Here is a 27,778-nt window from a genome sequence, read left to right on the forward strand (position 1 = left end):
AACAAAAGCCTCCATAAATGTGTCTCAAGGGTCCAGGGTAACTTCCTAGCAGGCAGCTGGACAGGGCAGTGTTGTCCACATGACTCTGGCTTCTGGGTCAGGAAGGATACATGAGTAAAAGGGATGTGGAATCTTTCTCTGCAGTTGAGGAGAGCCACCAGGCTAGGTGTACTACAGGCTAGGTGAATGCAACAAGGCCTCGAGAGATCACTCCCTGAAGCTATGAAAGTGAATTCTGGGTTGCACTGGAGACCCCAAAGTCTTCTGTGTGCCAGAGCTGGGAGATGTCTGCCGAGGAGAGCTGCACACAGGGAGCAGAACTAGTTCCGGAGAGGGACGTCCATCTTGCAGACAGTAAAGCTGGAAGGCAGGAGCCATCTAAGGCTTCCAAAATAGTAAACTCAGTTAAATGCTTTCTCTTATTGGTTGCCTTGTAAATGATGTTTTTATTACAGCCCCCGAACCTCGGAGACATCAGGGGTTGATGTGCATAGCTGAGTGAATCCAGGGTGCAGGTGCAGAGCTGAGTAAGTGCAGGGGCAGAGGTCAACCTTGGGGTGCAGGCGTATAACCGAGTCAGCCCTGGGGTGCGGGTGCATACCTGGGGCAGTCCCCCTCAACTAGAGGTTGCTATCATCTCTCTGGGCATCGGGTTCCTCTTAAAGTCAGTGAAGATGAGATCTGCGCTCTAGCAGTCTTCACGGAATTTGCACATTCACGATTCCCCAGTGTGCTGGACTGCAAGCTGTGAAAACGCATCTCAAGTCACTTCCTTTGTTTGTTTTGCAGTTTTCTGTTTGCTTCTCCAGGAAGAATTTCCAAACTGGGGTGACTGCTCTTCCATCAAGGGACGACTCAGTCCCAGAGCACTTTGGTTGCATTTCGTGAGTCATAAAAATAGTCAGAGCATCTGGGGTGAAAATAAAAATCCTCTCCCATCTTTGAGCCCCAGAGTCATTCAAGCCAGTTCCTCAGCCCTGCTGCTCTTCTGACCTCCAGAGCAAACAAATGACACAGGAAGAACACCTGATGGAACGAGAGATTCCCTTGCTTTCTTCCTTCATCTAAGACAGATTTTGTCTTATATGCTGGAGAAAGGCTTTTCTCAAGGAACATACTCAAGAAACACAGCTACACTTTCAAAGTCATCCCATCGTTATCATTTTGCTAGAAAAGACTGTACGTTTCCTTTACATTTCCCATCAATCTATGTGACCTACCGCTGCTTTTCACCTCCTCCACTAGGCGGCGCATGCTGTTTCTAGCAGTGGCTCAGGTTCTTTTTGTGGCTGCTCAGAGAGACAGGCTGCTTTCCTGTGACCAGGTTCCTGATTGTACGTACCTCTCTGTTGACTTGGACAGAGACTTAATTACAGTAAATTACCCGACTGACTGATTTTCAGGTTAAAATTCTTGGGAATTTAAAAATTCTTGTCTTTCTCCAGGTGGCGATGGCAAACATATCCATGGTCTCTTGAGTATGCTCCTTAGGAAACATTTTCTCCAGCATTTAAGACAAAAAGATCTGTTTTAGATGAAGGAAAAAAAAAAAAAAAGCAAGGGAGTCTCTTGTTCCATCAGGTCTTCCCAGGTCATTAATTCCAGTACTTGGGAGGCAGAGGCAGGCAAATCTTGTTTGAGGCCATCCTGGTCTACAGAGCAAGTTCCAGAACAGCCATGGCTACCGAGAAACCCTGTCTCAAAAAACAAACAAACATACACAGTATCTTTCCCTGATCTTGTGAAAACTAGGTAGGACAGATAGAACAAACTCAACAATCTGGCTTAGTAGAGCCCTGAGACATCCCTTGGACAGTGAGGCCTGGGAAAGGTGGGTTTGTAGAAGTATCCATATTATCCAAAGACTACCATTTTTAGGTGGTTTTCTTGAGGGCTGTAATTTGTTATGGAGCCAAGGATGACCTTGAACTTCTGATCCTCCAGTCCCCACCTCCTGAACGTTAGATTGCAGACATGTGCCCATGTGCCATGTTTGTGCCGCAGATGAAGCCCAGGGGTTTGCGTAGCTAGGCAAGCACTCTTCCATTTTATGCACATCAGCCCATCTGAACTCCCTGAATACTTGATCCCATCTGAAAAAATCTCCAGCTTGATGGGGCTGGTCTGGGTGTCAGGTTGGGGGATGGATGCGTTTGGAGGGGTGGCAGCTTCTTTTGGAGAGCCTCCTTGGTTTTGGGGAACATGGATGAAGACATTATGAGTAAGATGGGAGTGATGGTGTACGAGATGCCGAGAAGTGATGGTTCTGATACAGATCTGCGCCCTGATTCGTGAGCAGCCCTAGCTCAGGAAGACCCAAAGACACTGTGGACTTGGCACCAGCGTCAAGACCCATCCTTCAGCAGAAATAGCCACAGCACTCCTGACGTGAGGATAGGAATTCACCTCAGCACACTGGCTGCCACAGCATGAGGGCTGCCAAGGTCTTTCAGGTAGGAGGGGGCCGTGCTTCTATTTATTTCTTTTTCTTTTCATGTGTGTGTGGACATGCATGTGGTGTATGGGTATGTGTGTGCACACGTGTGTGAGGACTTATGTGTGCACCTGTGCATATTTCTGTGAAAGCCAGAGGTATGTATACATTATTGTTATTGTTATTATTATTATTAGGGCAGGGTTTCTCTATGTAGCCCTGCCTGTCCTGGACTCATTTTGTAGACCAGGCTGGACTCGAACTCACAGAGATCCGTCTTCCTCTGCCTCCCTGAATGCTGGGATTAAAGGCGTGTGCCACCACGACCAGTTATATGCCTTATTTTTGAGGTAGGACTTTTCACTGTACTTGGAACTCACCAATTTAGCTAGACTGACTGACAGGTGAGCTCCAGGCCGTCCTGTCTCTGCCTTCCCAGTGCTGAGATTACTGATGCAAGCCCCCATGCCCACCTTTCCTCTCAGGTTCTGAATTCAGCTCCTCATGCTTATGTGGCAAGCACTTTAGTAACTGAGCCACCTCTCCAGCTCATATCCTCTCATCCCAGTCTTGACATACATTCTTCTGGAATTTAAAATTTCATTAAATCTGGGCTTGGTAGAACATGCCTGTAATTCCAGCACTTGGGAAGATAGAGGCAGGAGGATTATGAGTTCAAATCCATCCTTAGCTACACAGTAACCTTGAGGCCAATCTGGTTTATACTCGAGATACCTACATCAGGCCAGGTAACTGTTAGGCAGTTTTTTTGTTTTTGTTTTTTGTTTGTTTTTTGAGGCAAAGTTTCTCAGTGTAGTCCAAGTTGTTCTAGAAACTCCCTCTGTAGACTAGGCTGGTCTTGAATTCACAGAGATCCTCCAGCCTTTGCCTCCTGAATGCTAGGATTAAAGGAGTATACTGCCATGTCCAGCTGAGGTAGTTTTTAACCTAGTAACTGAATTGGAGTAGGAGCCCTTGCCCCCTGATCTCTATGGAGAGGTTCTGAAGAGTTTAAGTTGGCCTGAATATAAATCCATTTTGAAATAAAGATCTTGACTGGGAACTGAATTCAGGTACCAGGAAATATCACAGAATGTACACCTGGCAGAAAGCAAAGTTAACTCTCCTAGCAACAGCCTCCAGGAAATATAACAGAATAAATGCTTCATAGAATATAGAGACAAACTCCCTGGCAATAATCAATGGGAATCGGGTGGGAAAATTCTCCCCAATGTTTCAGATATGGTTTAGAAAAATAGCCATTGTGATTGTGTGCCTCAGAAAAGGTCACCCCGACCTGCTAAACTTCACCCAATTCTGTAATGCCAAGGCTTGTGCCCCCCTGCTTGCTGCTATGGAAACCCCTTGATCACAGACTTTCCCTTTAAAAATCCTGTTCACTTAGAGCTCAGGGTTCCACTTCTCTACTGCTGCGTCAGTGAGACTTGGGTCCCGAGTTCAATCGCTCTCGTAATAAAGCTTTTTTGCTGTTGCATCCAGTCGTCTCCTGGTGGTCTCTGTGGGTCCTGAGAGCCTGGCATAACAGTTCTCCCACAAAGAAGGTCATGAGCTTGAAGAAAAAAAAAAAATCAAACATCACCTGTAATTCCAGGCAGGGTGATTGCAAATTCAAAGCCACCTTGGGTACATAGCCAAACCTTGTCTTAAAACCTTATTCAAAAACAAACAAACAAGACACTACATGTTGCTCAATGAGAGCAGCTGGACAGACGGTCACAGCTTGTGACCCTACTTACACAACCTTTCTCAAGTAGAAAAAGTCCAGAGACAGGAAGCAGAATGGCGGATGCCAAGAGCCAGAAGCAGGAAGAAGAGGCTGCTGGTGGAGGTAGGGTTTAGAAGTGATAGAAAGGTTAAGGGCTGGGCAAGGGATTGGCTGCAAAATATTAGATGTGCTGAACATGTTCCCATTACACCGTGTATGTTTCTACTCAAACGAGGATGAAGGGAGATGTGGCTCAGTTGGTAGAGTGCTTCCTTGGCTTGCATCAAGTCCAGGGCCAGTCTAGCCTTGGCTGTGTGGAAACTTGCTTTAGGAAGAAAAAGGAAAACAATGAAAGGAGATAAAAAGGGGTTTGGACTCTCATATCTAATCCAGAGCGACCTTTGGTCTTGATGAGTTTGCCTGCTGTTTAATAGGTCTCTGAACCCATCAGGGCTTCTCAGTCTCAGCAGGTCCCAGCCCATCTGGGAAGTGGCATCTCCAGGGTGGGGTCTCTGTGGGGACAGAGATGCCACCTAAGAGTACTGCTTTGTTGTGGGACTCTGGTGAGCTTAGATTTGAACTGACTGACTGACTGAGAACCTAAATCCTATCCAGATCACCTGCTACCTTCGTGGAGGGGACATCACCTCTCCTCCCGAGACTGTTTCATTTATATGGCCTTCTCTTCTTTCTGGGGTTGGAGACACAGTCCAGCTGTACCTTCCCAGTGTCCTAGGGTGAACTATGAAGTTCCATTCCACCTTCTCCACCCAGTCCCAGCATAGTTTCTGACAAGCTGACCCCACTGTTTCCGAGAATGCTGTATGTCTTCAACCCTGTGCCATCATGACCAGATTACTTCTGAGCCAAACGTGCAGCTCCCGATAATCCCAGATAAGAGAGTGTAGGCTCCAGGGGAGGGTGGGAAAAACTAGGCTGGTTCATTTCAAAAGAACCGATGACTTAGAGGGTGGTACATGCCTAGCAAGTAAGGGATTTGGCAAGGAGCAGATTCATACACTGTCTCAAACATGTTCCAAACACCTCAGTGTCTACCCCAAACTTCAGACTCACCTCGGGATATTTCCTGGATAAGACGGGTGTTAAAAAGAAAACATCTCAGTGGTTCAGAAACTTCTGCAAACACAGCCGTGCAGCTTTGCACTGTAGGACTAGGCTGACTCTACTGTTCTGATTTCTCCCAGTTGGGTCTGTCCAGGACTTATTACAGCAATGGTATTGGCCGGAGCTACTGTAGCAACCAACACAGCTTGTGGCTTTAAGAACAGAGGCCCACTGTTCCATGTGTCTGGGACTGGAGGGGCAAGATGGAGGTGCTACAGGGCTGGCGCCTCCCAAGGTCCTCTCTCCTTGACTTTCAGACAGTATCTTCTCTCTGTGTCTTCTATGGATTTCCACTCTCCTGTTCTAAATCTATCTATCATCTGTATTTCTGTGCATGTATAAGCCTAAGCTATCATTTCTCAGGTGCTGTCCATCTTGGTTGTTTTATTTTATTTTTTTAAAAATAATTTTATTTATTTTTTTATTAATCACAGGTTATTTATTTTGTATCCCAGCCATAGCCCCCTCCCTCATTCCCTCCCAATCCTACCCCATCTTGTTTTTTGAGACAGGGTTTCTCTCATTGGACTCTCTGAGTAGGATAGGCTGGCCGGCCCGTGAGTTCTAGAGATCCTCTTTTCTCTATCTCCCCAGCTCTAAAATGAAAAACACATGCTATCGTGCCTCACTTTAAATATATGTATTTTGCTTACATGGGTACACGTGTGTGTGTGTGTGTGTGTGTGTGTGTGTGTGTGTGTGTAGGCATGTGCATGTATAATTTGTGTGTCCACTCTGCTGGTCTAGGCCCTCCATAGCCTGTGCCACTCCAGGAGTGTTTACTGACCAGAATCTACCACAATGTCCTCATTGTAGGCATCACTTTTCTCCTCTGGAGCTTGCCCCTGGCTCTTATCCTATACAATCCAGAAGGCAATCTGAGCCTGGCCTTTGACCTCCTGTGTCTCCTATCCAGTATGTTGTATATTTCCTGACTGGCACTTCCAGGGGTGGAAGCACCAAGAGTCATTGAGGGCAGTGTTTCACGGGGCTTTAAGGGTCCTACTAGAGGAGTAGGGTGATAGGAGACCCCAGACATACCATCCAAAGGAGGCCTCAGCCTCAGAGTTGGGGGATGAATAATGTGTACACCTGTGTATCTCCTCTGCAAAGTGCAGGAGAGACCTCAGGTCCAGGGCTATGCTGTCCAGTGGTGTCCTGCCAGGAGACCATTGGAAATCCTCCAAGGTGCTAGGGACCACATTTCCCCACACATTCAGCACCTACCGGGTTGTGAAGGGCCACTTGACTGCATCCACAGCGGGCAGGCACTGCTCCCTCCTGCTGACCACCCTTCCCAGCTCCACAGAGACCTCCTCCTGGGTCTCCCGGGGCCTACGGCAGTGAACTTCCCATTCCTCGTACACACACAGAGAAGGAAATGAAAGGGTGACGCTGGAAGGAGGATTACTTTGCAGTGACAGAGATGATTTTATTGAAGGAAAAGATTACAGTGTTCTAAGAGACAAGGATAAAAATGGCCTCAAGGAGGAACCACTGTGGACCGTGCTTGCAGAAGGAAGTGGTGTGATGTGGCCAGCGTGTTGCTTTTCCCTGCTAAGAAACCAGGAACAGGTGTCCTTCACCAGGTACTGCAGACGCTTAGCATCAGTCGTCTTCTGGGAGGGATGGCCAGTGGCCAGGGAAGAGTCAGAAAGTAGCTGTGGCCACTAACCTCCTATAAAACTGTGGCTGAATAGTAGAGAAAGCTGTATCTCTGAGAAAGAACATCTCAGAGGGGACAGGGTGACATTAGAGGGAGAGCTCTGTGAACAATGAGAACAGCCAACTCCACCCAGCCCCACCTCATGAAGAGAATAGAAGAACTCAGCTGACCACTAGGTTGCCCAATATCTCAGATCTTGCACTGGCAGCACACAGGGGCACAGCAGCTGGACTGGCAGCAGCAGGGCTTGCAGCAGCTGCACTCACAGCAGCAGGGCTTGCAGCAGCTGGACTCACAGCAGCAGGGCTTACAGCAGCTGGACTGACAGCAGCAGGGCTTACAGCAGCAGGGCTTACAGCAGCTGGACTGACAGCAGCAGGGCTTACAGCAGCTGGACTGACAGCAGCAGGGCTTACAGCAGCTGGACTGACAGCAGCAGGGCTTACAGCAGCTGGACTGACAGCAGCAGGGCTTACAGCAGCTGGACTGACAGCAGCAGGGCTTACAGCAGCTGGATTGACAGCAGCAGGGCTTGCAGCAGCTGGATTGACAGCAGCAGGGTTTACAGCAGCTGGATTGACAGCAGCAGGGCTTGCAGCAACTGGACTGACAACAGCTAGACTTGCAACTGCCACAGGAGCCACAGCCTCCCTTGCAGCCCCCACAGGAGCCACAACCTCCCTTGCAGCCTCCACAGGAGCCACAGGAGCTACAGCCTCCCTTGCAGCCCCCACAGGAGCCACAGGAGCCACAGCCTCCCTTGCAGCCCCCACAGGAGCCACAGCCCCCCTTGCAGCCCCCACAGGAGCCACAGGAGCTACAGCCTCCCTTGCAGCCCCCACAGCTGGAGCAGCAGCAGGTGGGCACACAGCAGCACACAGGCTTGCAGCAGCAGGAGCCACAGGAGCCACAGCCCCCACAGCTGGAGCCACAGCCTCCGGAACAGCCACAGCAGCTCATGGTTCTGGTGTTGGGTTGGGGATGGAGTAGGTCAGAGGAGCAGGTGGAGAGGGAAGATGTGCAGTGTGGAGCCTCCTGAGCCTGGGTCTTTATAGCCCTGCCCAGGGTATTGCTGGGCTCGTGATCACTTCCCTGTGTTGTGTCTTCAGGCTATTTCCTTGATGTTGTGGTTTTGTTTGTTTTGTCATTTCCCTGGTTTTCTGCTAACTGCGTGCATTGGGGATTTTTCTCAGGTTTCCAAATTTGGTCTCTTCCTTGTTCATGTTAATTTTGGTCTCTGCTTCCTAGATGCTCCTGGATGGTGGTCACCTGCCATTTGTTGACTGCTTGTGACTTGGGGGTGACTATCATGGGCAGGTGCTTGTATACCAATTCTGTTTGGAATTTTCTTCCGAGGTTCACTTGTTAGACTCATTAATGGCCCCAGACATGACACCCTCATTATGGCACTTGTAAAAGATCTTGTTTGGTATTACAACCTTTATAGATCTCTGTAAACAGAGGGTGATCTTGGGTTGTCTGGATGGTCCACTCAGGTGCATTCTTAGTAGAAAGAGATTGGACACCAGTGGAAGGAAAAGATGTGTAGATAAAGAGAGACTCGAAGATTCAAGTGATGGAAATCTCTTACCAAGGATCATTGGCAGCTATGAGGACCTGAAAGAGACACGAAATGGACTTTTCTTCAGAGCTGCCAGAGGGACCACTGACAACCCAATGCCAGTCTTTGACAGCGAGATGAATCCCTACAACTGTTGTTGTTGGTATATTTCTGAGACAAGTTGTACCATAATTCTTTAGATAGTAATAGAGAGTTTGCTATTTGGAGATGAAATACTGCTATAATGAGTATCTAATAATGTGGAGTGGCTATCATTTATCATCTGTCCATCTATCTATCTCATCTATCTATTATCTATCTATCTATCTATCTATCTATCTATCTATCTATCATCTATCTATCTATCTATCTATCTATCTATCTATCTATCTATCTATCTATCTATCTTTCTATCACATATGCATGTTTCTGCCACCTACCAGCCAACTGTCTCTCCATTTTTTCCGTCACTGGCTTTTATGTGTAATTTCTGATATTTGTTCCATTTGACATGCAGTGTATGATTCTGACAATTGCTTCTGTGTACTATCACCGGATGTGCACTGCCCACATCAGTGCAGTTTGCTAACACCTCTCTTGTCACCATCACTCACTCTCCTTGGCTATAACTGTTTAAATCATCTATTATTTATACCAATATAGACACAGGAGGCATAAACTGAGGTAAAAGCCTGCTAGCTGAGAGAGGTAACTTTATTTTCTGAACTATATAAAAAATATCTGTTTACAAGCCTGGTTCTACAACTAAACTACCAGTTCTTTAGAAATCTCTCTTTTTGGAGGTCTTCTGTGGAAGACTCCTGTCCTATTTCATGTCTTCTCCCACTTCCGTTGTCCATCCTGTTTGCCTCTCTGAATGAAGATTAAGTATCTTTCCTAGGGTCCTCCCTGGTGTTTAGTTTCTTTAGGACTATATAGATCTTAGTATGTCTATCCTATATTATATGGCTAATATCCACCTGTAAGTGAGTATATACCATGTGTGTCTTTCTGCTTCTGGGTTACTTCACTTAGGGTGATCTTTCCTAGTTCCATCCATTTGCCTGCAAATTTCATGATTTCCTTGTTTTTAATTGCTGAGTAGTATTCCATTGTGTAAATGTACTTTGGGCAGAGGGCAGTGAATCTTATGGAAGGAGGGGGAGATAGAAGACCTGGAGGGGACAGGAGCTCCCCAAAGAGACCAACAGTGTCATAAAATCAGTGCCCAGTGGGGCCTGCAGAGACTGGTGAATCAACCAAGGGCCATGCATAGAGAGGACCTAGACCCCTTGCTCAGATATAACCCATGGGCAGCTCAGTCTCCCTGGAGGTTCCCTAGTTAGGGGATCACGGGCAGTCACAAGCATGAACTTGGTTGCCTGCTCTTTGATCAACTCCCCTTAGTGAGGTGGCCTTACTAGGCTACAAAGAAAGAGGATGCAGACAGTCCTGATGAGACCTGATAGGCTAGGGTCAGGTAGTAGGGAAGGAGGACCTCCTTTATCAGTGGACTAGGAGAGGGATATAGGGGGAGAAAAGGGAGGATGGGACCGGAAAGAGATGAAGGAGGGGTCTATAGCCGGGATACAAAGTGAATAAATTGTAATTAATAATAATAATAATACAGCAAAAAGAAATCTTTTCTTAAAAAATTATTTTCAGTTTATGAACATTGGTGTTTTGACTGCATGTGTACTGGAGCCATGTCCCCTGGAACAGGAATTACAGACAGTTGTGAACTTCCATGTGGGTGCTGGGAATTGAACTCTTGTCCTCTGGAAGAACAACCAGTGCTCTTAACTGCTGAACATCTCTCCAGCCCTAGAAATCTCTTTTTATATGTGTTATTCTGCCTGGCTAGTCTACCTTTCTCTTGGCTCCTCTAAACCCGGGAGGGCTCCTTAACACTCTTTCCTAGAATTCTGTTTTGCCTGTGTCCTGCCAGCTGCTTCTCTGTTGTTCCTGCAAGCCTAAATAGAGGATCTCTGTCTCTTACTGGGAGCTCCTTCCAAAAAGGCTCTTCCAAGCCCCCCCCACACATTGAGAGAGAGAGAGAGAGAGAGAGAGAGAGAGAGAGAGAGAGAGAGAGAGATCCACTGCTTATAAATTAAGGCTCTAGCTCTTTCTTCCCCTACACTGTTGGCAGGCTGAACCATGTCACCATCATGGTGTGGGCACTCCAAACCTGGTCAACAGGGGCCAAATTGTTTCACTGTTTTGTTTTTTTTTTTTTTTTTTTTCAGTTTATTTACACCCCAAGGATGCCTCTCGCCTCTCCTCCTAACCCCCTTCCACTTTTTTTTCTCTTTCCCCTCTCCCTTCCCCCCACCCCCAGAAAAGGGGAGCCCTCTCCACCCATATCAGCCCACCCCAGTACATCAAGTCTCATTGTGACTGAGGGTATCCTCATCCCCTGAGGCCAGGCAAGGCAGCACTGCTAGGTGGAAGTGATCTAAAAGCAGCAATAGAGTCCATGTTAGAAACAGCTCCCCATCCCTTCCCCGACCCCCACCCATCCACTTGCCAGGCGCCCCATATGAAGACCAACCCACCAATCGGGTGCACATATGTTCAGGGGCCTAGCTCCAGACCATGTATGCTCCTTAGTGGATGTCTCAGTCTCTGTAAGCTCCCCATGGGACTGAGTTAGTTGTCTCTGTTGGTCTTCTTGTGAGGTTTCTGTCCCCTCTAGGTCCTTTCATCTTTCCCTCAACACTTCCACAGGACCCCTGGAGCTCTGCTCCATGCTTGGTTGCAAGTGTCAGCATAGATTATCCTAAGTGAGGTAACCTGACCCAGAAAGACCCACATGGTATGTACTCACTTATAAGTGGATATTAGACCTATAGTATGAGATAACCATTGTACAATCCACAGACCCAAAGAAGCTAAGTAACAAGGAGGGTGCCAGAGTGTCACTCAGAAGGGGAAATAGAACACATAGCAGAAGTGGAAAAAGAAAGGGAACTAGGCAAGAGATATAATGGAAAGGGTAACAAGGGTGGGGATCAGATATGGGAGAATGGGGGTGGGAGGTGAGAAGGCTGGAAATAAGAAGGGAAACTGAGAGGGGACATTTCTTTGTCAAGCTATGGACCTGAGACAGGATAGGCTCCTTGGAGGACGTGGGTGTGACTCTAGCTGAGACTCCTAATAGGAGGGCACATGAAGACTGAAGTGACCACCTCCTAGCCAGGCAGGACTAGTGGAAGGAGGGGAACAACAACTCACCAACAAAACCTTTGATCCGGAAATTACCCTGCCTACAAGAAGTGCAGGGATAAAGAGGGAAGAAATATTGAGGGAATGTCCAACCAATAATTAGCCCATTTCACCTTTACAGTGCAGTAGCTCGAGGCCACCCAGCTGACTTTGTCTGGGGTCAAAGAGTAAGACCACAAGACCTCTCCCAAGAAACCTGCCTTCAAATAGGCAGGAACTTTCCATTTTTTAAGCATTCTTATCTACGGAGGCTTTCAGAGGCACACCTAAGCTGCATCTCTTCAGGACACACCTAACTGCGTCTGACAAACACAATCTCTATTTAGGCTTTTATATTTTGCTAGCAATTAGGATTTCTGTGTACCAAATATCCTATAACACTTGGCTTTGTAGATTTTTTCCAGTTATTACAGAACCTCAAACCTTCTCTTTCATGCCAGATCCATTTCTTCAGTTCAACCCTTCTGAGACAACATGCTTTCTTTCTTTGTACTGCTGACTAATATTCTACCGTGGACTGCGTTTCTTCCTTCACCTCTTGGCTGACACTTAGGTTGTTTCCACTTTTTAAAATCCCTAAAACTACTGTATGCATTTGCTCTGTGGATGCATGCTCTCCTCACGGAATAGCCGGGTGATTCCAGTGCTCTAGTAGATAGTAACCTATAGTTGCCAGAGAGAATGGAGCTTCAGCGGCCTCGTATCCTTGTTAGTATTCGGCACTGTGATTTTTCTTCCTAATTCTGACAGGTATCAATTGGGTCTCATGGTTTTAAATTCCCTGATGATAAATGCTACTGAATATTTTTTTATATTATATATACTGGACTTCTCTATAGTTTTACATGTTTAAAGAATACATTTTTTTTTTCCCATTTGGATAATGTCATAGTTACCTTCATCCGTCAGCTTGACACACCTGGGAAAAGGGAAGCTCATCTGAAGAATTGACTTCTTCAGACTGGTCTGTGGGTGTGTCTTTGGAGCATTTTTTTTTTTCTTGGTAATTGATGTGGGCCTCCCCTAGACAGGTGATCCTGGATTTCATAAAAAAGCAGGCTGAGCAAGCCATGATGAGCAAGACATTAAATAGCATTCTTCCATGCCTCTACTTCAGTTCCTGCCTCCAGGTTCCTGCCTCCAAAGCCTACCCTGACTTCCCTTTATGATGTACTATAAGATGTAAGATGAAATAAACCCTTTCCTCCCCAAGTTGCTTTTGATCATGCTGTTTATCTGCTCTTATAGCTCAGTCATTTTTATTTATTTATTTATTTTAACTTAGTGACTCCAGGTGTTTTTTTTTAACAATTTATTCATTTTTATATCTCAATTATAGCCCCCTCCTTCATTTCCTCCTGGTCCCACCCTTCCTCCCTTATCCCTCCTATCCCCTTCCCCTAGTCCACTGAAAGGGGGAGTTCTCCTCCTCTGCCATCTGCCCCTAGCTTATCAAGTCTCATCAGGACTGCTTAGATCCTCTTCCTTTGTGGCTAAGCAGCGCGGAACACATCAATAAAGGACCTAAGATGTAGGTAACCTTCATGGCAGCATCCAGGTTAGGGTCTGATTATTTAGAACAGGTGAGGACATTTGGTGGGCATCTTAAATTCGATTCATTTAAGAGTCATTGCTACATGTCCTGATGATCAGCTTAACTCACCTATAGCTTTATGGGGTCCTTGATGTGACAAAGAGCCTGAACCTTGGTAGTCCCAAGTTCCTGTCAGCCCCAGGAAGCAAATCTGCATGGTAGTGGTCTGTGAAGGAATCCTATGGGCTTCTTCCTGCAGCACAGAGGCTGTATAAAAATGCAAGGACTCCAACTTAACCTCACTAGCTCCCCGTTTATAGTTGGGGAAATTGAGGCCAGTGAGAGAACAAAGAGGCCCCTGGTCCATCTACTGGATCAAGGCAACCGTAGCTTAAATTTTAGGGCTCTGGGTTAGGGCCAGCACCCCATCCTAGCTCCCCCTTCCAAAATGCCACCTCAATTACCTTACTAGGACCATTTGAGGGCATTTAGATGTCTCTGGGCTGAGGACACAGGTGGGTAGTGGGTGTTGTACACCTGCTGACAGGGTATAAATTTCCTGGAGTGAATCAAACACCGAAATCTGCTATGATGCAAAGAATGGGGTCTGAGAAAGAATCACATTGTCATAGTCAGCTTTAACTGTCAACCTGACACAGCCTAGACGTCCCCTGAGAAGGGAGTCTTAGCTGAAGGGTTGACCAGACAAGACTGGCCTGTGAGCATGTCTGTCAGGGATTGCATGTTTATTAAATGGTTGTATGAGGGCCCAACCCTTTATGAGTAGTACTATTCCCTAGGCAAGCTGTCCTGGGCTGTATAGAGAAGCTACTGAGCATGATCCTGCGAGCAAGCCAGCAAGCAGCATTCCTCCAAGGTTTCTACTTCAAGTTCCTGCTTGAGTTTCTGCGCTTCTTTAAATGATGGCCTGTGACCTAGAAGTGTAAGCCAAATAAACCCTTTCCTAGGTTCCTTTTGGTCAGAGTGTTTTTATCACAGTAGCATGAAAGAAACTAGAACACATGCCATGGACACAACTGTCTGAAGTGAACAAAGAGACTTTTATTAAATTGTGATATAATTTGATTTTAACAGGCAAAGATGAGAACCTCCCCCACTGTCCCAGGAAGGAAGCTCTGCTGGGCGGAGTTGACAGAGAAGCAAGAAAAATAAGTGTGGTTGAGGGCAGGGGGTGGTTCCCCTGACATTCTTAACAAAGCACAGGAATGTGGTTATGTCCATTAGAAGAGTTGGGGAGGCAGAAGTAGAGACTAGCAAAGAGCAGAGGCATGCCTGAGGTTTGGAATATATGCTTCCTCCATGGGAATGAAAGGGATAGGAGGCTTGTGGAGTTGCAGAGGAACATGCCAGAAGACCACGGACCAGGAAGTGGCCAGGGAACAATGAAACCAGCAGCCTCTCAAGTTGTGGTTGAAGGAAACCGCATGAAGCCTGTAGCCACTACATCAGATCTTGCACTGGCAGCACTCAGGGGCACAGCAGCAGGGCTTACAGCAGCTGGACTGACAGCAGCAGGGCTTGCAACAGCTGGACTGACAGCAGCAGGGCTTGCAACAGCTGGACTGACAGCAGCAGGGCTTGCAACAGCTGGACTGACAGCAGCAGGGCTTGCAACAGCTGGACTGACAGCAAGACCCACAACCTGAAGAGCAACAGGGTTTGCAGCAGCTAGACTGGCAGCAGCAGGGCTAACAGCAGCTGGACTGGCAGCAGCAGGGCTTGCAGCAGCTGGACTGGCAGCAGCAGGGCTTGCAGCAGCTACACTCACAGCAACAGGGCTTACAGCAGCTGGACTGACAGCAAAAGGGCTTGCAGCAGCTGGACTGACAACAGCCCCCACAGGAGCCACAGCCTCCCTTGCAGCCTCCACAGGAGCTACAGCCCCCACAGGAGCCACAGCCTCCCTTGCAGCCTCCACAGGAGCTACAGCCTCCACAGGAGCTACAGCCTCCCTTGCAGCCCCCACAGGAGCCACAGCCTCCCTTGCAGCCTCCACAGGAGCCACAGCCTCCCTTGCAGCCCCCACAGGAGCCACAGCCTCCCTTGCAGCCTCCACAGGAGCCACAGCCTCCCTTGCAGCCCCCACAGCTGGAGCAGGAGCAGGTGGGCACACAGCAGCACACAGGCTTGCAGCAGCACACAGGCTTGCAGCAGCTGGAGCCACAGGAGCCACAGCCCCCACAGCTGGAGCCACAGCCTCCGGAACAGCCACAGCAGCTCATGGTTCTGGTGTTGGGTTGAGGATGGAGTCGGTCAGAGGAGAGGTGGAGAGGGAAGATGTGCAGTGTGGAGCCTCCTGAGCCTGGGCCTTTATATCCCTGCCCAGGTCAGGTGTGAGGCTGCACGTGGTTACTTCCCTGTTGTTGTTTGTGTCCTTCCCTGGCTGTGGCTGTTTCCTGTTTCCTCCCAGCTGCTCCTTTCTCACCTACTATGGGATTGTCGTGTGTTAACTGGGTCTCAGGTGCAGGTGTGTTACATGTGCCACCAGTGACCTATCTCCTCCTCAGATACTTCTCTGCATCGTCTGGGGGACTTGTTGGAGAGGGAGCCATTAGTAGGAGCTTGGTTCTTGTCCTTGCCTGGGTGTACTCCTGTCTGTCCCCTCATTGAAGATCCTGCTTGTCTGAGGATGGTGAACAACCTCCAGACTCCATAAATGCATAGTCGAATGTGGAAGGCAGATGATAGCCTGTCGTCTCTGTCTTAATCAGGGAGGATAGAGAGCTGCTTACAGGCCCTGTCACACAGTAGCTTTGGCACTATCCTTGACACACCCTTTTGGAGTTGCAGACCCATAACCATGTCCAGAGTCAGGCTGAGGTGCATTCCAGGTCAGCTCAGCATGGTAGAAGGTCTGGGGCCAGTGAGCAACCTGTAAGCTGGCTGGTACAGTTTAGAAAAATAACTCCTCAACAGGAATGATTAATTCAAACAAGAAGGGATTGGGTGTGCCTGCATCTGAGATGCCAACTCTTCACACATCCATCCCAGTGAGGGCAGGAAATAAAAAACCTTCTCATTTCTCTAACACTATCACTATTGTCTATGGTTCTGCTCTGTAATCTGAGAAGGGGAGGTTGACTGGGGATTGAGCCTGCAAGGCCCACGAAGCCCTGAACAAAAGTATGTGTGTGTGTGTGTGTGTGTGTGTGTGTGTGTGTGTGTGTAGAGGCACTTGTTAAAAGGAGTCTTTGACACAAGGAGGCAATAGCAGGCAAGGATCCTGGAGCAGGGAAGAGGTTAGTGTGGGTAGGTAGCACCACTCTTCAGTTCTCTGCCTTCTCAGGCTGTGGAAGAGGAAGAAGGCCATGCTGGAAGATGCCCTTTGGATGGACGAACCTTCTGGAAGGTTCCAAGCTGGAAGAATGTTTTCGTGCCTATTGGCCTATCATATAACACTGTCTCTAGGAGAAAACTGGGAAGAGAGATGGGGAACTACTGTTCCTCATGGATGGAAAGGGCAGATGATGCTTGGAATCCTAGCAGCTGAGGAGAGACTGGGCATGTGCACCCTTTCAGTCTCCACTGGAGGTTTTTGACCTGACTGAATGTTTATGGGTCTCACTGGAGACTCTCAGCACAGGAGGTCTAGAACTTTCCACCATGTGCCAGGCCCTAGAACAGTGTCTGCATCTGAGGGCTTTGAGGACCTGTTTCTTGGCACTCCTGGAGCGGGGCTTTATTAGTCTAGAGTAGGGCATTCACCTGTGTTACAGAGGGTGGAGGGACTCAGTCCAAAGGTTTAAGCTTTTGCCTTTCTCAAATCTCTGGTCACCTGGGGTTTGGTGCAGTTGACCACCAGGTGGTGCAAAGTCAACTTGTTACTTAAGGGGAATCTGGCCTCATCTCCAGATCAGACACTTTCTTTTTTGAAATCTGTGTCAGTGGGGTTTTGGAGGCTGATGCTCATTTCAGAAAGGTGTGCCCTTTTGGCAGTTATTTTCTTTCTAGGTTTGAAATTCATCATTTCGTACCAGAATGACTGTTAGAGCTTCTGCCAAGGAACCTGCTATTACTCAGTGGGGTTGCCTTGGTAAGCAATGTGATGTTTTTCTCTTGTTGCTTTCAATACTTTGTCTTTGTTCTGCACTCTTGACAGCTTAACTCTAACATGGGAAAGAGATCCTCTTTGGGTCATGTCCACTTGAGGTTTTCAGCCTTCAGTACTGGTATGTCCATATGCTGCTCAGAATTTGGAACATTTTCTTCTGTCAAATGACTGATTTACCTTCATCCCATTCCTGCAGGCCCACTGATCTTACCTATAGCATCTTGATCTATATCCCATAGGTTCTGCATGTTTTGATCACAAGTTCTCATTTAGTTATTATAAATTTATCACATTTATTTATTTATGAATACGTACATGTATGTGCACACACAAGGGGCCAAAGGCACTAAGTAAAACCCAGCCTTGCTGGGACAGAGGATGGCGATCAGCTGAGGCTGAAGAACCAGCTGTGATTAAGAGGAGACATTAAGAGGAATCATTAAGGTGAAGTCTTTTAGAAAGTGTTTACTCAGGGTTAGCAACACACAGAAGCTATGCTCCAGAGGCAGCCAAGGTTGTACCTTCTGCTGGTAGCCAAGCTTGGTAGTATAAGTTTCACCCAGGTGGTACTGTTTTGAAGGCATGAAGGGGATGGTGGAGGGGGTCATGGAGGCTGAGGGTTGGCACTGTGTAGCAGGGTTGGAGTCCCTGAAGGGAGCCCAGGAGAGGCTGCTGGTGAAAGTGCAGCCCAGTTGCAGCAGAAGACTCTGGCATTTGAAGATGCCAGTTCCTTGAGATGAACAGCAAGGACGGCAGCCCTGGAGGAGTGCAGCCAGCAGGAGCCTACAAGACAAGCTGCTTGTTCTCCAGGGGGCAGAACCAGAGAAGTGACCCCCAAGCCCTTTGGACGAACCCAGAAGTGTGATTGAATCCCAGACATTGGGCATTGAGTTATTTATATTGTTTTGGAGATTGGTTTTGCTTTTTCAGATTGTGACTGTGCCCTCGTTCTTCCCTCTTGAAGTGAGAAAGTATTTTTCATGTTGCAAGAGTCCACAATTGAAAGAGTTTAAATTTTAAATGATTATGGATTTTTAAGAGACTGGTGTTTTATTTTATTATTTTTATTTTTTTAATATTAATCACAGGTTATTTACTTTGTATCTCAGCCGTAGACCCCTCCCTCATTCCTTCCCAATTCCACCCTCCCTCCCTCATCTCCTGTGTGTGGGCGTGAGCAGTCTCCCCAGATAGGCAGGGCCCTTGCATTTGCCATACCCTCTGCCAGGAAAGACATGGCCTCAGTTTCCCTTACAACCTCCTTGAAGCAGCTGACTCACTAGGGAAGCTGCCAAACATGGTCTGGTAATGAGGAAATTGCCACACAGATGAGACCTGCCTTCTGTGAAGTGCTGAGAAAATCATCAGGTGCTGGAGAGAGGTCATCTGACCTAGCTGTTCTATAGGTCCTAAGGCAGGTCTTTTGCTAGCACATAGGATGGGCTGCAAGAAGACTGAAGCATCTGAGCAAAGAAGGGGTGGAGATGATGGGTTTAGGAGAGGGGATGAAGCTCCTGCAGGCAGTGCAGAGCTTCCAGAGTGTGCCCAGTGTAGGGTAGGAGATGGGTGAAATGGAAGCTGGCATATGCTAATTTGTCTTTCAGTGCCACAGGTTACTGAATCATGGATGGGTCTACCCTCATCAATCATTAATTAAGAAAATTCCCTACAGAGGTATCTTATGTTTGCATTTTCTTTTTTCTTTTTCTTTTGTTTTTTTGAGACAGGATTTCTCTTTGTAGCTTTGGCTGTCCTGGACTCCTGCTTTTTAGACCAGGCTGGCCTCAAACTCACAGCAATGCACCTGCTCTTGCCTCTCTGAGCGCTGGCATTCAGGCATGTGCTAGCATGCCAGGCCTGTTTTTTGTTTTTTTAATAAAAACATTTAAACATACTTTTAAATTCAAAATGAGGTTACTATCATTTCAAATCATTTTCAAGTGAATTCTATGAAAATATCTTTTCTCCTTTTTGCTCATTAATTAATTTATTAACTTTACCTTCCTATTGCAGTCCCCTCCCTCCTCTCCTCCCTGTCCCACCCTCCTACCCTTTCCCCCTCTTTTCCCTCCTCTTCTCCTCAGAGAAGGGGTTGCTTTCCCACTACCAACCCACCCTGCACATCAAGTCAAATCAGGACTAAGTGCATCATTGTCCACTGAGGCCCAACAAGGCAGCTCATTTTGGGGAAAGTGATACAAAAGCAGGCAACAGAGTCTGTGTCAGAGACAGCCCCCACTCTAATTTCTATGCTAGGGTACCCTCATGAAGACCAAGCTGCCCATCAGCTGCATACGTGTAGGGTCTAGAGGTACAGTCCATACATGCTCTTTGGTTGGTGTTTTAGTGTCTGTAAGCCCACATAGGCCTCGGTCAGTTGACTCTGTTAGTCTTCTTGTGCAGTTCTTGTCCCTTTTAGGTCTCTCTATCCTTCCCCAATTCTTCCACAAGACTCCCCAAATTCCCTCTAATGTTTGGCTGGCTGTCACTGCATCTTTTTTGATCTGCTGCTGTGTAGAGCCTCTCAGAGGACAGTTATGCTCGACTCTTGTCTGCAAGCAGAGCAGAGTATCATTCATAGTGTCAGAGGTTGGGTCTCTCCCCTGGGGTAGGTGCAGAGATTGAAGGGAGAGCCAAACAATGACTGGCCCAACTGAAGGCTTCCCCCCTTAAATGACTTTAACTTTTGTCAGGTTGACATAAAACTAGCCAGGGCACCTGGCGTTGTGCCCACTCTGGTATCATTGGATCTAGTTTCTGCATGGTTATGACTGTCAAGAAAAGTCAAGTGGTCTTGTGTCTGTATTGATTGTGTTTTGTGTTGAGATTCATGCATCTGTTGGGAACGGTTGCCTCTTCCCCTTAAATTTATCTTATTGTATTTATTTTAATGTGGACTGGTGATTTTCATGAACGTATGTCTGTGCACCACACACGTGTCTGGTGCCTGAGGGGACAGAAGAGTCCTTTGAGTCCCTTAGGACTGGAATTACAGACAGTAGTGGACTCCATGTGAGTGCTGTGAATTGAACCCAGGTTGACTGCAAGAGCAGCTTGTGCCCTTAAACACTGCGTCTTCCTTCCAGTCCCTTTTCCACTTTTAGATAAGTGGCCACTGACTGATGGCCATAAAGAACAGCAAAGGCACAAATAGAATACACCGAGAGATTAAAATTTAATAAAGGTAAAACACTAATAAAATACTGAAATATGAAAAAAGAAAAAAAATACTGAATAGCAATAAAAAGAAAGCATGGGAAATGGAAAAAGAAACAGCCAGATTTTGTAAAAGCAAAGCATTTGGAAAAGAGCAAGAGAAAAGAAAAAAATGAAAAAAAAAAAAACTAAAAACAAGAGACAAAGTCTGAGAACAGTGTGTAATAAAAAGGGAAGAAGAAGAAGAAGAAGAAGAAGAAGAAGAAGAAGAAGAAGAAGAAGGAGAAGGAGAAGGAGAAAGAGGAGGACGAGGAAGAGGAGGAGGAGGAGGAGAAGGAGAAGGAGAAAAGGAGAAGGAGAAGGAAGGAGAAGGAAAAAGGAGAAAGGAGAAAAGAGAAAGGAGAAAAAAGAGAAAAAGGAGAAAGGGGAAAGTAGTAGGAACGAGGAGGAAGGAGGAGAAAAGCAGGAGAAAAGCAGGAGGAAAGGAGGAGGAAAGGAGAAAGGAGAAAGGAGAAAGGGGAAATGGGAAAGGAGAAAGGGAAAGGGGAAAGGGGAAAGGGGAAAAGGGGGAAGGAGAAAGGGGAAAGTGGAAAGGAGAAAGGAGAAAAAAGAGAAAAAGGAGAAAAGAGAAAAAAGGAGAAAGGAGAAGGAGAAAGAAGAAGGAGACGGAAGAAGGAGAAGGAAGAAGGAGAAGGAGAAGAATAAGAAGAAAAAGTTGTCGGCTTTTCATTCTAGCTGAAATACTTGTCTTGGCTCAGAGAGGCCTTTCTCCTATTCCCTTCATTCTCACCAGCTGGTGCTGTGTTTGGGCTGAGGGCTGCCAGGCTGGTCAAGGGGTCAGTGGTACACAGTGGAGACATAGCTCTACACTGTCACCATAAGCAGCCCAAGTTGAGTTTCTTAAATTTTTGGAACTTGGTTCAGTCAAGCCTAAGATTTATTATTATTATTATTATTATTATTATTATTATTATTGTTATCAATATTTCAAAGGAGAACACAGTTTTAGGGTAAGCCAGTACAAAGCAGAGTCAGGGTTTATTAAAAATTGAAAGACAGGCAGAAGGAAGAAGAAGGAAGAAGGAAGCACACCTGCAGGCCAAGGAGATGGCTCAGCATGCAAAGCACTTGCCGTGCAAGGGTGAGAATTTGAGTCTGAACCCTCAGAGCCCACACGAAACCAGATGTGGTAGCTAGCATCTGTAATCTATGTTGTTCCTATAGCAAGACGTGAAGTGGAAATATGAGAATCCTGAAAATCTTATAGGCCACCAAGCCTGGCACACACAAATTAACGAGAGACCTTGTATCAAATAAGATGGAAGATAAGGACCAACATCTGAAGCTGTCCTCGGACCATCACACAAACATGCACACATACAGATTTAAAACACACACGCGCGCACACACACACACACACACACACACACACTAATGTGAGTGTAGGCTTCTTGAAACAGAGTCAGGACTTCTTAAAAGATACTTTAAATATAGATATTAAGCAGAAGAGTTAAGTTTTTTGTTGTTGTTTATTTATTTGTGAGTTTACTTCAGTCTAGCAGATAAGCACGGGTTACAGGGATGATGGGAGGGTGGCAGTTGTGTGAGGATACCAGTGACCAGCCTGGGGATTGAACAAGCTCTGTTAAATCCTGTGCTATGTGTGGAGGTGGAGATAGGCATCTTTCTCAAAGGAAATAGGTTGGGGGATTTGAGGTAAAGTGACAGGAAAGAGGAGGTTCTTCAGAATCTGGGAAGACACAGCCATGGCCGGCAGTGTAGTTTTCATTTCTCAGAAGGATGAATTTAGAACTGGGAGGTAAGGCTTTGACATGAGCTTGCACATGATCCAGAGTGTGCTGGAACCACCTGGAGTCTGTAGGTCATACACTCAGATTTTACACTGGCAGCACACAGGCCCACAACAACTGGACTCACAGCAGCAGGGCTTACAACAGCTGGACTGACAGCAACAGGGCTTGCAGCAGCAGGAAGACCCACAGCCTGAAGAGCAGCAGGGCTTACAGCAGCAGGGTTCACAGCAGCTGGATTGACAGCAGCAGGGTTTACAGCAGCTGGACTGACAGCAGCAGGGTTTGCAACAGCTGGACTGACAGCAGCAGGGTTTACAGCAGCTGGACTGACAGCAGCAGGGTTTGCAACAGCTGCACTCACAGCAGCAGGGTTTACAGCAGCTGCACTCACAGCAGCAGGGCTTACAGCAGCTGGACTGACAGCAGCAAGGTTTGCAGCAGCTGGACTGGCAGCAGGAAGACCCACAGCCTGAAGAACAGCAGGGCTTACAGCAGCAGGACTTGCAGCCTCCACAGGAGCCACAGCCTCCCTTGCAGCCCCCACAGGAGCCACAGCCTCCCTTACAGCCTCCACAGGAGCCACAGCCTCCCTTGCAGCCCCCACAGGAGCCACAGCCTCCCTTGCAGCCCCCACAGGAGCCACAGCCTCCCTTGCAGCCTCCACAGGAGCCACAGCCTCCCTTGCAGCCTCCACAGGAGCCACAGCCTCCCTTGCAGCCTCCACAGGAGCCACAGCCTCCCTTGCAGCCCCCACAGCTGGAGCAGGAGCAGGTGGGCACACAGCAGCACACTGGCTTGCAGCAGCACACAGGCTTGCAGCAGCTGGAGCCACAGGAGCCACAGCCCCCACAGCTGGAGCCACAGCCTCTGGAACAGCCACAGCAGCTCATGGTTCTGGTGTTGGGTTGAGGATGGAGTAGGTCAGAGGAGCAGGTGGAGAGGGAAGATGTGCAGTGTGGAGCCTCCTGAGCCTGGGCCTTTATATCCCTGCCCAGGTCAGGTGTGAGGCTGCACGTGGTTACTTCCCTGTTGTTGTTTGTGTCCTTCCCTGGCTGTGGCTGTTTCCTGTTTCCTCCCAGCTGCTCCTTTCTCACCTACTATGGGATTGTCGTGTGTTAACTGGGTCTCAGGTGCAGGTGTGTTACATGTGCCACCAGTGACCTATCTCCTCCTCAGATACTTCTCTGCATCGTCTGGGGGACTTGTTGGAGAGGGAGCCATTAGTAGGAGCTTGGTTCTTGTCCTTGCCTGGGTGTACTCCTGTCTGTCCCCTCATTGAAGATCCTGCTTGTCTGAGGATGGTGAACAACCTCCAGACTCCATAAATGCATAGTCGAATGTGGAAGGCAGATGATAGCCTGTCGTCTCTGTCTTAATCAGGGAGGATAGAGAGCTGCTTACAGGCCCTGTCACACAGTAGCTTTGGCACTATCCTTGACACACCCTTTTGGAGTTGCAGACCCATAACCATGTCCAGAGTCAGGCTGAGGTGCATTCCAGGTCAGCTCAGCATGGTAGAAGGTCTGGGGCCAGTGAGCAACCTGTAAGCTGGCTGGTACAGTTTAGAAAAATAACTCCTCAACAGGAATGATTAATTCAAACAAGAAGGGATAGGGTGAGCCTGCATGTGATATGCCAACTCTTCACATATCCATCCCAGTGAGGGCAGGAAAAAACAAAAAAACTTCTCATTTCTCTAACACTATCTTTATTGTCTATGGTTCTGCTCTGTAATCTGAGAAGGGGAGGTTGAGTGGAGATTGATCCTGCAAGGACCACTGAAGCCCTAAACACCAGTGTGTGTGTGTGTGTGTGTGTGTGTGTGTGTGTGTGTGTGTGTGTGTGTGTATGTGTGTGTAGAGGCACTTGTTCAAAGGAGTCTATGCCACAAGGAGGCAATAGCAGGCAGGGAGCCTGGAGCAGGGAAGAATTTACTGTGGGTTGGTAGCACCACTCTTCTGTTCTCTGCCTTCTCAGGCTGTGGGAGAGGAAGAAGGCCATGCTGGAAGATGCCCTTTATGGACGAACCTTCTGGAAGGTTCCAAGCTGGAGGAATGCTTTCTTGCCATCTGGCTTATCATATAACTTTGTCTCTAGGAGAAAACTGGGAAGAGAGATGGGGAACTACTGTTCCCCATGGATGGAAGGGCCAGATGATGCTTGGAATCCTAGCAGCTGAGGAGAGACTGGGCATGTGCACCCTTTCATTCTCCACTGGAGATTTTTGACCTGCTTATGGGTCTCACTGGAGACTCTCAGCACAGGAGGTCTAGAACTTTCCACCATGTGCCAGGCCCTAGAACAGCCTCTGCTTCTGAGGGCTTTGAGGACCTGTTTCTTGGCACTCCTGGAGTGGGGCTTTATTAGTCTAGAGTAGGGCATTCACCTGTGTTACAGAGGGTGGAGGGACTCAGTCCAAAGGTTTAAGCTTTTGCCTTTCTCAAATCTCTGGTCACCTGGGGTTTGGTGCAGTTGGCCACCAGGTGGTGCAAAGTCAACTTGTTACTTAAGGGGAATCTGGCCTCATCTCCAGATCAGACACTTTCTTTTTTGAAATCTGTGTCAGTGGGGTTTTGGAGGCTGATGCTCATTTCAGAAAGGTGTGCCCTTTTGGCAGTTATTTTCTTTCTAGGTTTGAAATTCATCATTTCGTACCAGAATGACTGTTAGAGCTTCTGCCAAGGAACCTGCTATTACTCAGTGGGGTTGCCTTGGTAAGCAATGTGATGTTTTTCTCTTGTTGCTTTCAATACTTTGTCTTTGTTCTGCACTCTTGACAGCTTAACTCTAACATGGTAAAGAGATCCTCTTTGGGTCATGTCCACTTGAGGTTTTAAATGCCTTCAGTACTGGTATGTCCTATGCTTCTCAGGATTTGGAACATTTTCTTCTGTCAAATGACTGATTTACCTTCATCCCATTCCTGCAGGCCTACTGATCTTACCTATAGCATCTTGATGTATATTCCATAGGTTCTGCATGTTTTGATCACAAGTTCTCATTTTGTTATTAAATTTTTTATCACATTTATTTATTTATGAATACGTACATGTATGTGCACACACAAGGGACCAGAGGCATTAGAGTAAAACCCAGCCTTGCTGGGACAGAGCATGCTGGTCAGCTGAGGCTGAAGAACCAGCTGTGATTAAGAGGAGACATTAAGAAGAATCATTAAGGTGAAGTCTTTTAGAAAGTGTCTACTCAGGGTTAGCAACACACAGAAGCTATGCTCCAGAGGCAGCCAAGGTTGTACCTTCTGCTGGTAGCCAAGCTTGGTAGTATAAGATTCACCCAGGTTGTACTGGTTTTGAAGGCATGAAGGGGATGGTGGAGGGGGTCATGGAGGCTGAGGGTTGGCACTGTGTAGCAGGGTTGGAGTCCCTGAAGGGAGCCCAGGAGAGGCTGCTGGTGAAAGTGCAGCCCAGTTGCAGCAGAAGACTCTGGCATTTGAAGATGCCAGTTCCTTGAGATGAACAGCAAGGACGGCAGCCCTGGAGGAGTGCGGCCAGCCGGAGCCTAGAAGACAAGCTGCTTGTTCTGCAGAGGGCAGAGCCAGAGAAGTGACCCCCAAGCCCTTTGAAAGAACCCAGGAGTGTGAGTTAATCCCAGACATTGGGCATTGAGTTATTTATATTGTTTTGGAGATTGATTTTGCTTTTTCAGATTGTGACTGTGCCCTCATTCTTCCCTCTTGAAGTGAGAAAGTATTTATTTTTCATTTTGCAAGAGTCCACAATTGAAAGAGTTTAAATTTTAAATGATTATGGATTTTTAAGAGACTGGTGTTTTATTTTATTATTTTTCTTTTTTTAATATTAATCACAGGTTATTTACTTTGTATCTCAGCCATAGACCCCTCCCTCATTCCTTCCCAATTCCACCCTCCCTCCCTCATCTCCTCCCTGTCCCTTTAAGTCCACTGCTAGGGGAGGTCCTCCTCCCCTTCCATCTGACCCTAGCTTATCAGGTATCTTCAGTACTGGCTGCAATGTCCTCCTCTGTGGCCTAGCAAGGCTGCTCCTCCCTCGGGGGTGGGGGGAGGTAAAGGAGGAGACGGGCTATTTTAAAGAGACTTAATTTTTAAGTGTTTGAATTTTTAGAGACTGTCGAACTTTTACAATTTGGAATGTTTATATTATAGTGTTGATATTAATTATGATCTTGGTGAAATAACAAAAATAAAAAGTTTATGGCTTAACAGTGATGTATTTGCTGGCAAGTTTTAGGTCAACTCCAAGCTAGAATAATCTAAAAGGGGGAAATTTTAATTGAGAAAATGCCCCCATAAGATCTGGTTGTAGAGAGTTTTCTTAAACAGTGATTGGTGGGGGTGTGCCCAGCTCATTGTGGGTTGTGCCATCCCTCAGCTGGTGGTCGTGAGTTCTATAAGAAAAAGGCTGAGGAAGGCATGAGGAGCAAGCCAGTAAGCAGGACTCCTCCACGGCCTCTGCCTTAGCTCCTGTCTCTAGGATCCTGGCTTTCTTTAATGGTTTGGAAGTGAAAGCCAAATAAACCCTTCCCTCCACAACTTGCTTTTGGTCATGGTGTTTCATCACAGAAGTAGAAACCCTAACTAGGATAGAAGACTCCCAACTTCCTGTTCTTGCCTCTTTCTGTGCGACAGCAAAGGAGCCTTTTGAATCATTGTCTTAGATGCCTAAATTGCTGATTAGTCTCCCTGGATTTACTTCTGGCTCTGTTGCCTCCTGAATTGGGGACATGGAGCCAGGTCTTCTCCTTTCTGATTCTCAGTTTCCCCATTTGTATAATGAATGTCATGCCATCGTCTATTAAAATTAAGTGAGGCAAGAGGAATATGAGCTCAGACGTGCTCAGGATACACTGGCACCTGGTGTGGTGTGTGCTTTTAATTCCAGCAGCACTTGGGAGGTTGAAGCGTGTGGATCTGAGCTCTAGGCCAGTTTGGTTTACACAGTGAATTTCAGGCTAACCAGGGCTGTACAGTGAGATCCTGTGTAAAGCAAGGAAAGAAACACACCTTGTTCTACTTGTCTATCCATTCATCTATCTGTCTGCCTGTCTACCTTTCTGTGCATCTCTCCAGAAACTATCCATCTGTCCATCCATTCCCAGCTTAGCATTATATCCACTTATCTGCCTGTCTTAGTTACTTCACTGTCAGTGTGATAAAACATCACAGCCAAAGCAATTTATAGGAAGAAAACCACGTTTAATTGGTAGCTTGCTTACGGTTTCAGAGGGTGAGTCCATGGCCATCATGGCAGTGAGCATGTAGGCAGGTTAAGTATGGTGCTGGGGCATTGTTGAGAGCCCAGATCTGACCCAGAAGCATGAGGCAGAGAGAAAAAGAGACACTGGGCTTGAAGTGGGCCTTTGAAACCTCAAAGTGGATCCTCAGTGAAATGTCTCCCCTAACGAGGCCACACCTCCTCCCAGTCCTCCAAACAGTTCTACCAACTGGAGACCAACTCCTCAAATAC

General features: G+C 47.2%; 1 protein-coding gene across 1 annotated transcript; it reads right to left on the bottom strand.

Moving 5' to 3' along the window:
- Positions 1-14,780: 14,780 nt before the first annotated feature.
- On the bottom strand, positions 14,781-27,554 carry LOC132650968 (keratin-associated protein 5-5-like). The gene is made up of 4 exons (XM_060376285.1): positions 27,528-27,554; positions 22,761-23,407; positions 15,076-15,509; positions 14,781-14,914 (listed from the first exon to the last, which is right to left on the bottom strand). Exons 1-4 carry the CDS (start codon positions 27,552-27,554, stop codon positions 14,781-14,783), a joined length of 1,242 nt encoding a protein of 413 aa, XP_060232268.1.
- Between the last annotated feature and the right edge of the window lie 224 nt (positions 27,555-27,778).

This window comes from Meriones unguiculatus, chromosome 1 (genome assembly GCF_030254825.1).
Source record: "Meriones unguiculatus strain TT.TT164.6M chromosome 1, Bangor_MerUng_6.1, whole genome shotgun sequence".
Classification (NCBI taxonomy): Eukaryota; Metazoa; Chordata; class Mammalia; order Rodentia; family Muridae; genus Meriones; species Meriones unguiculatus.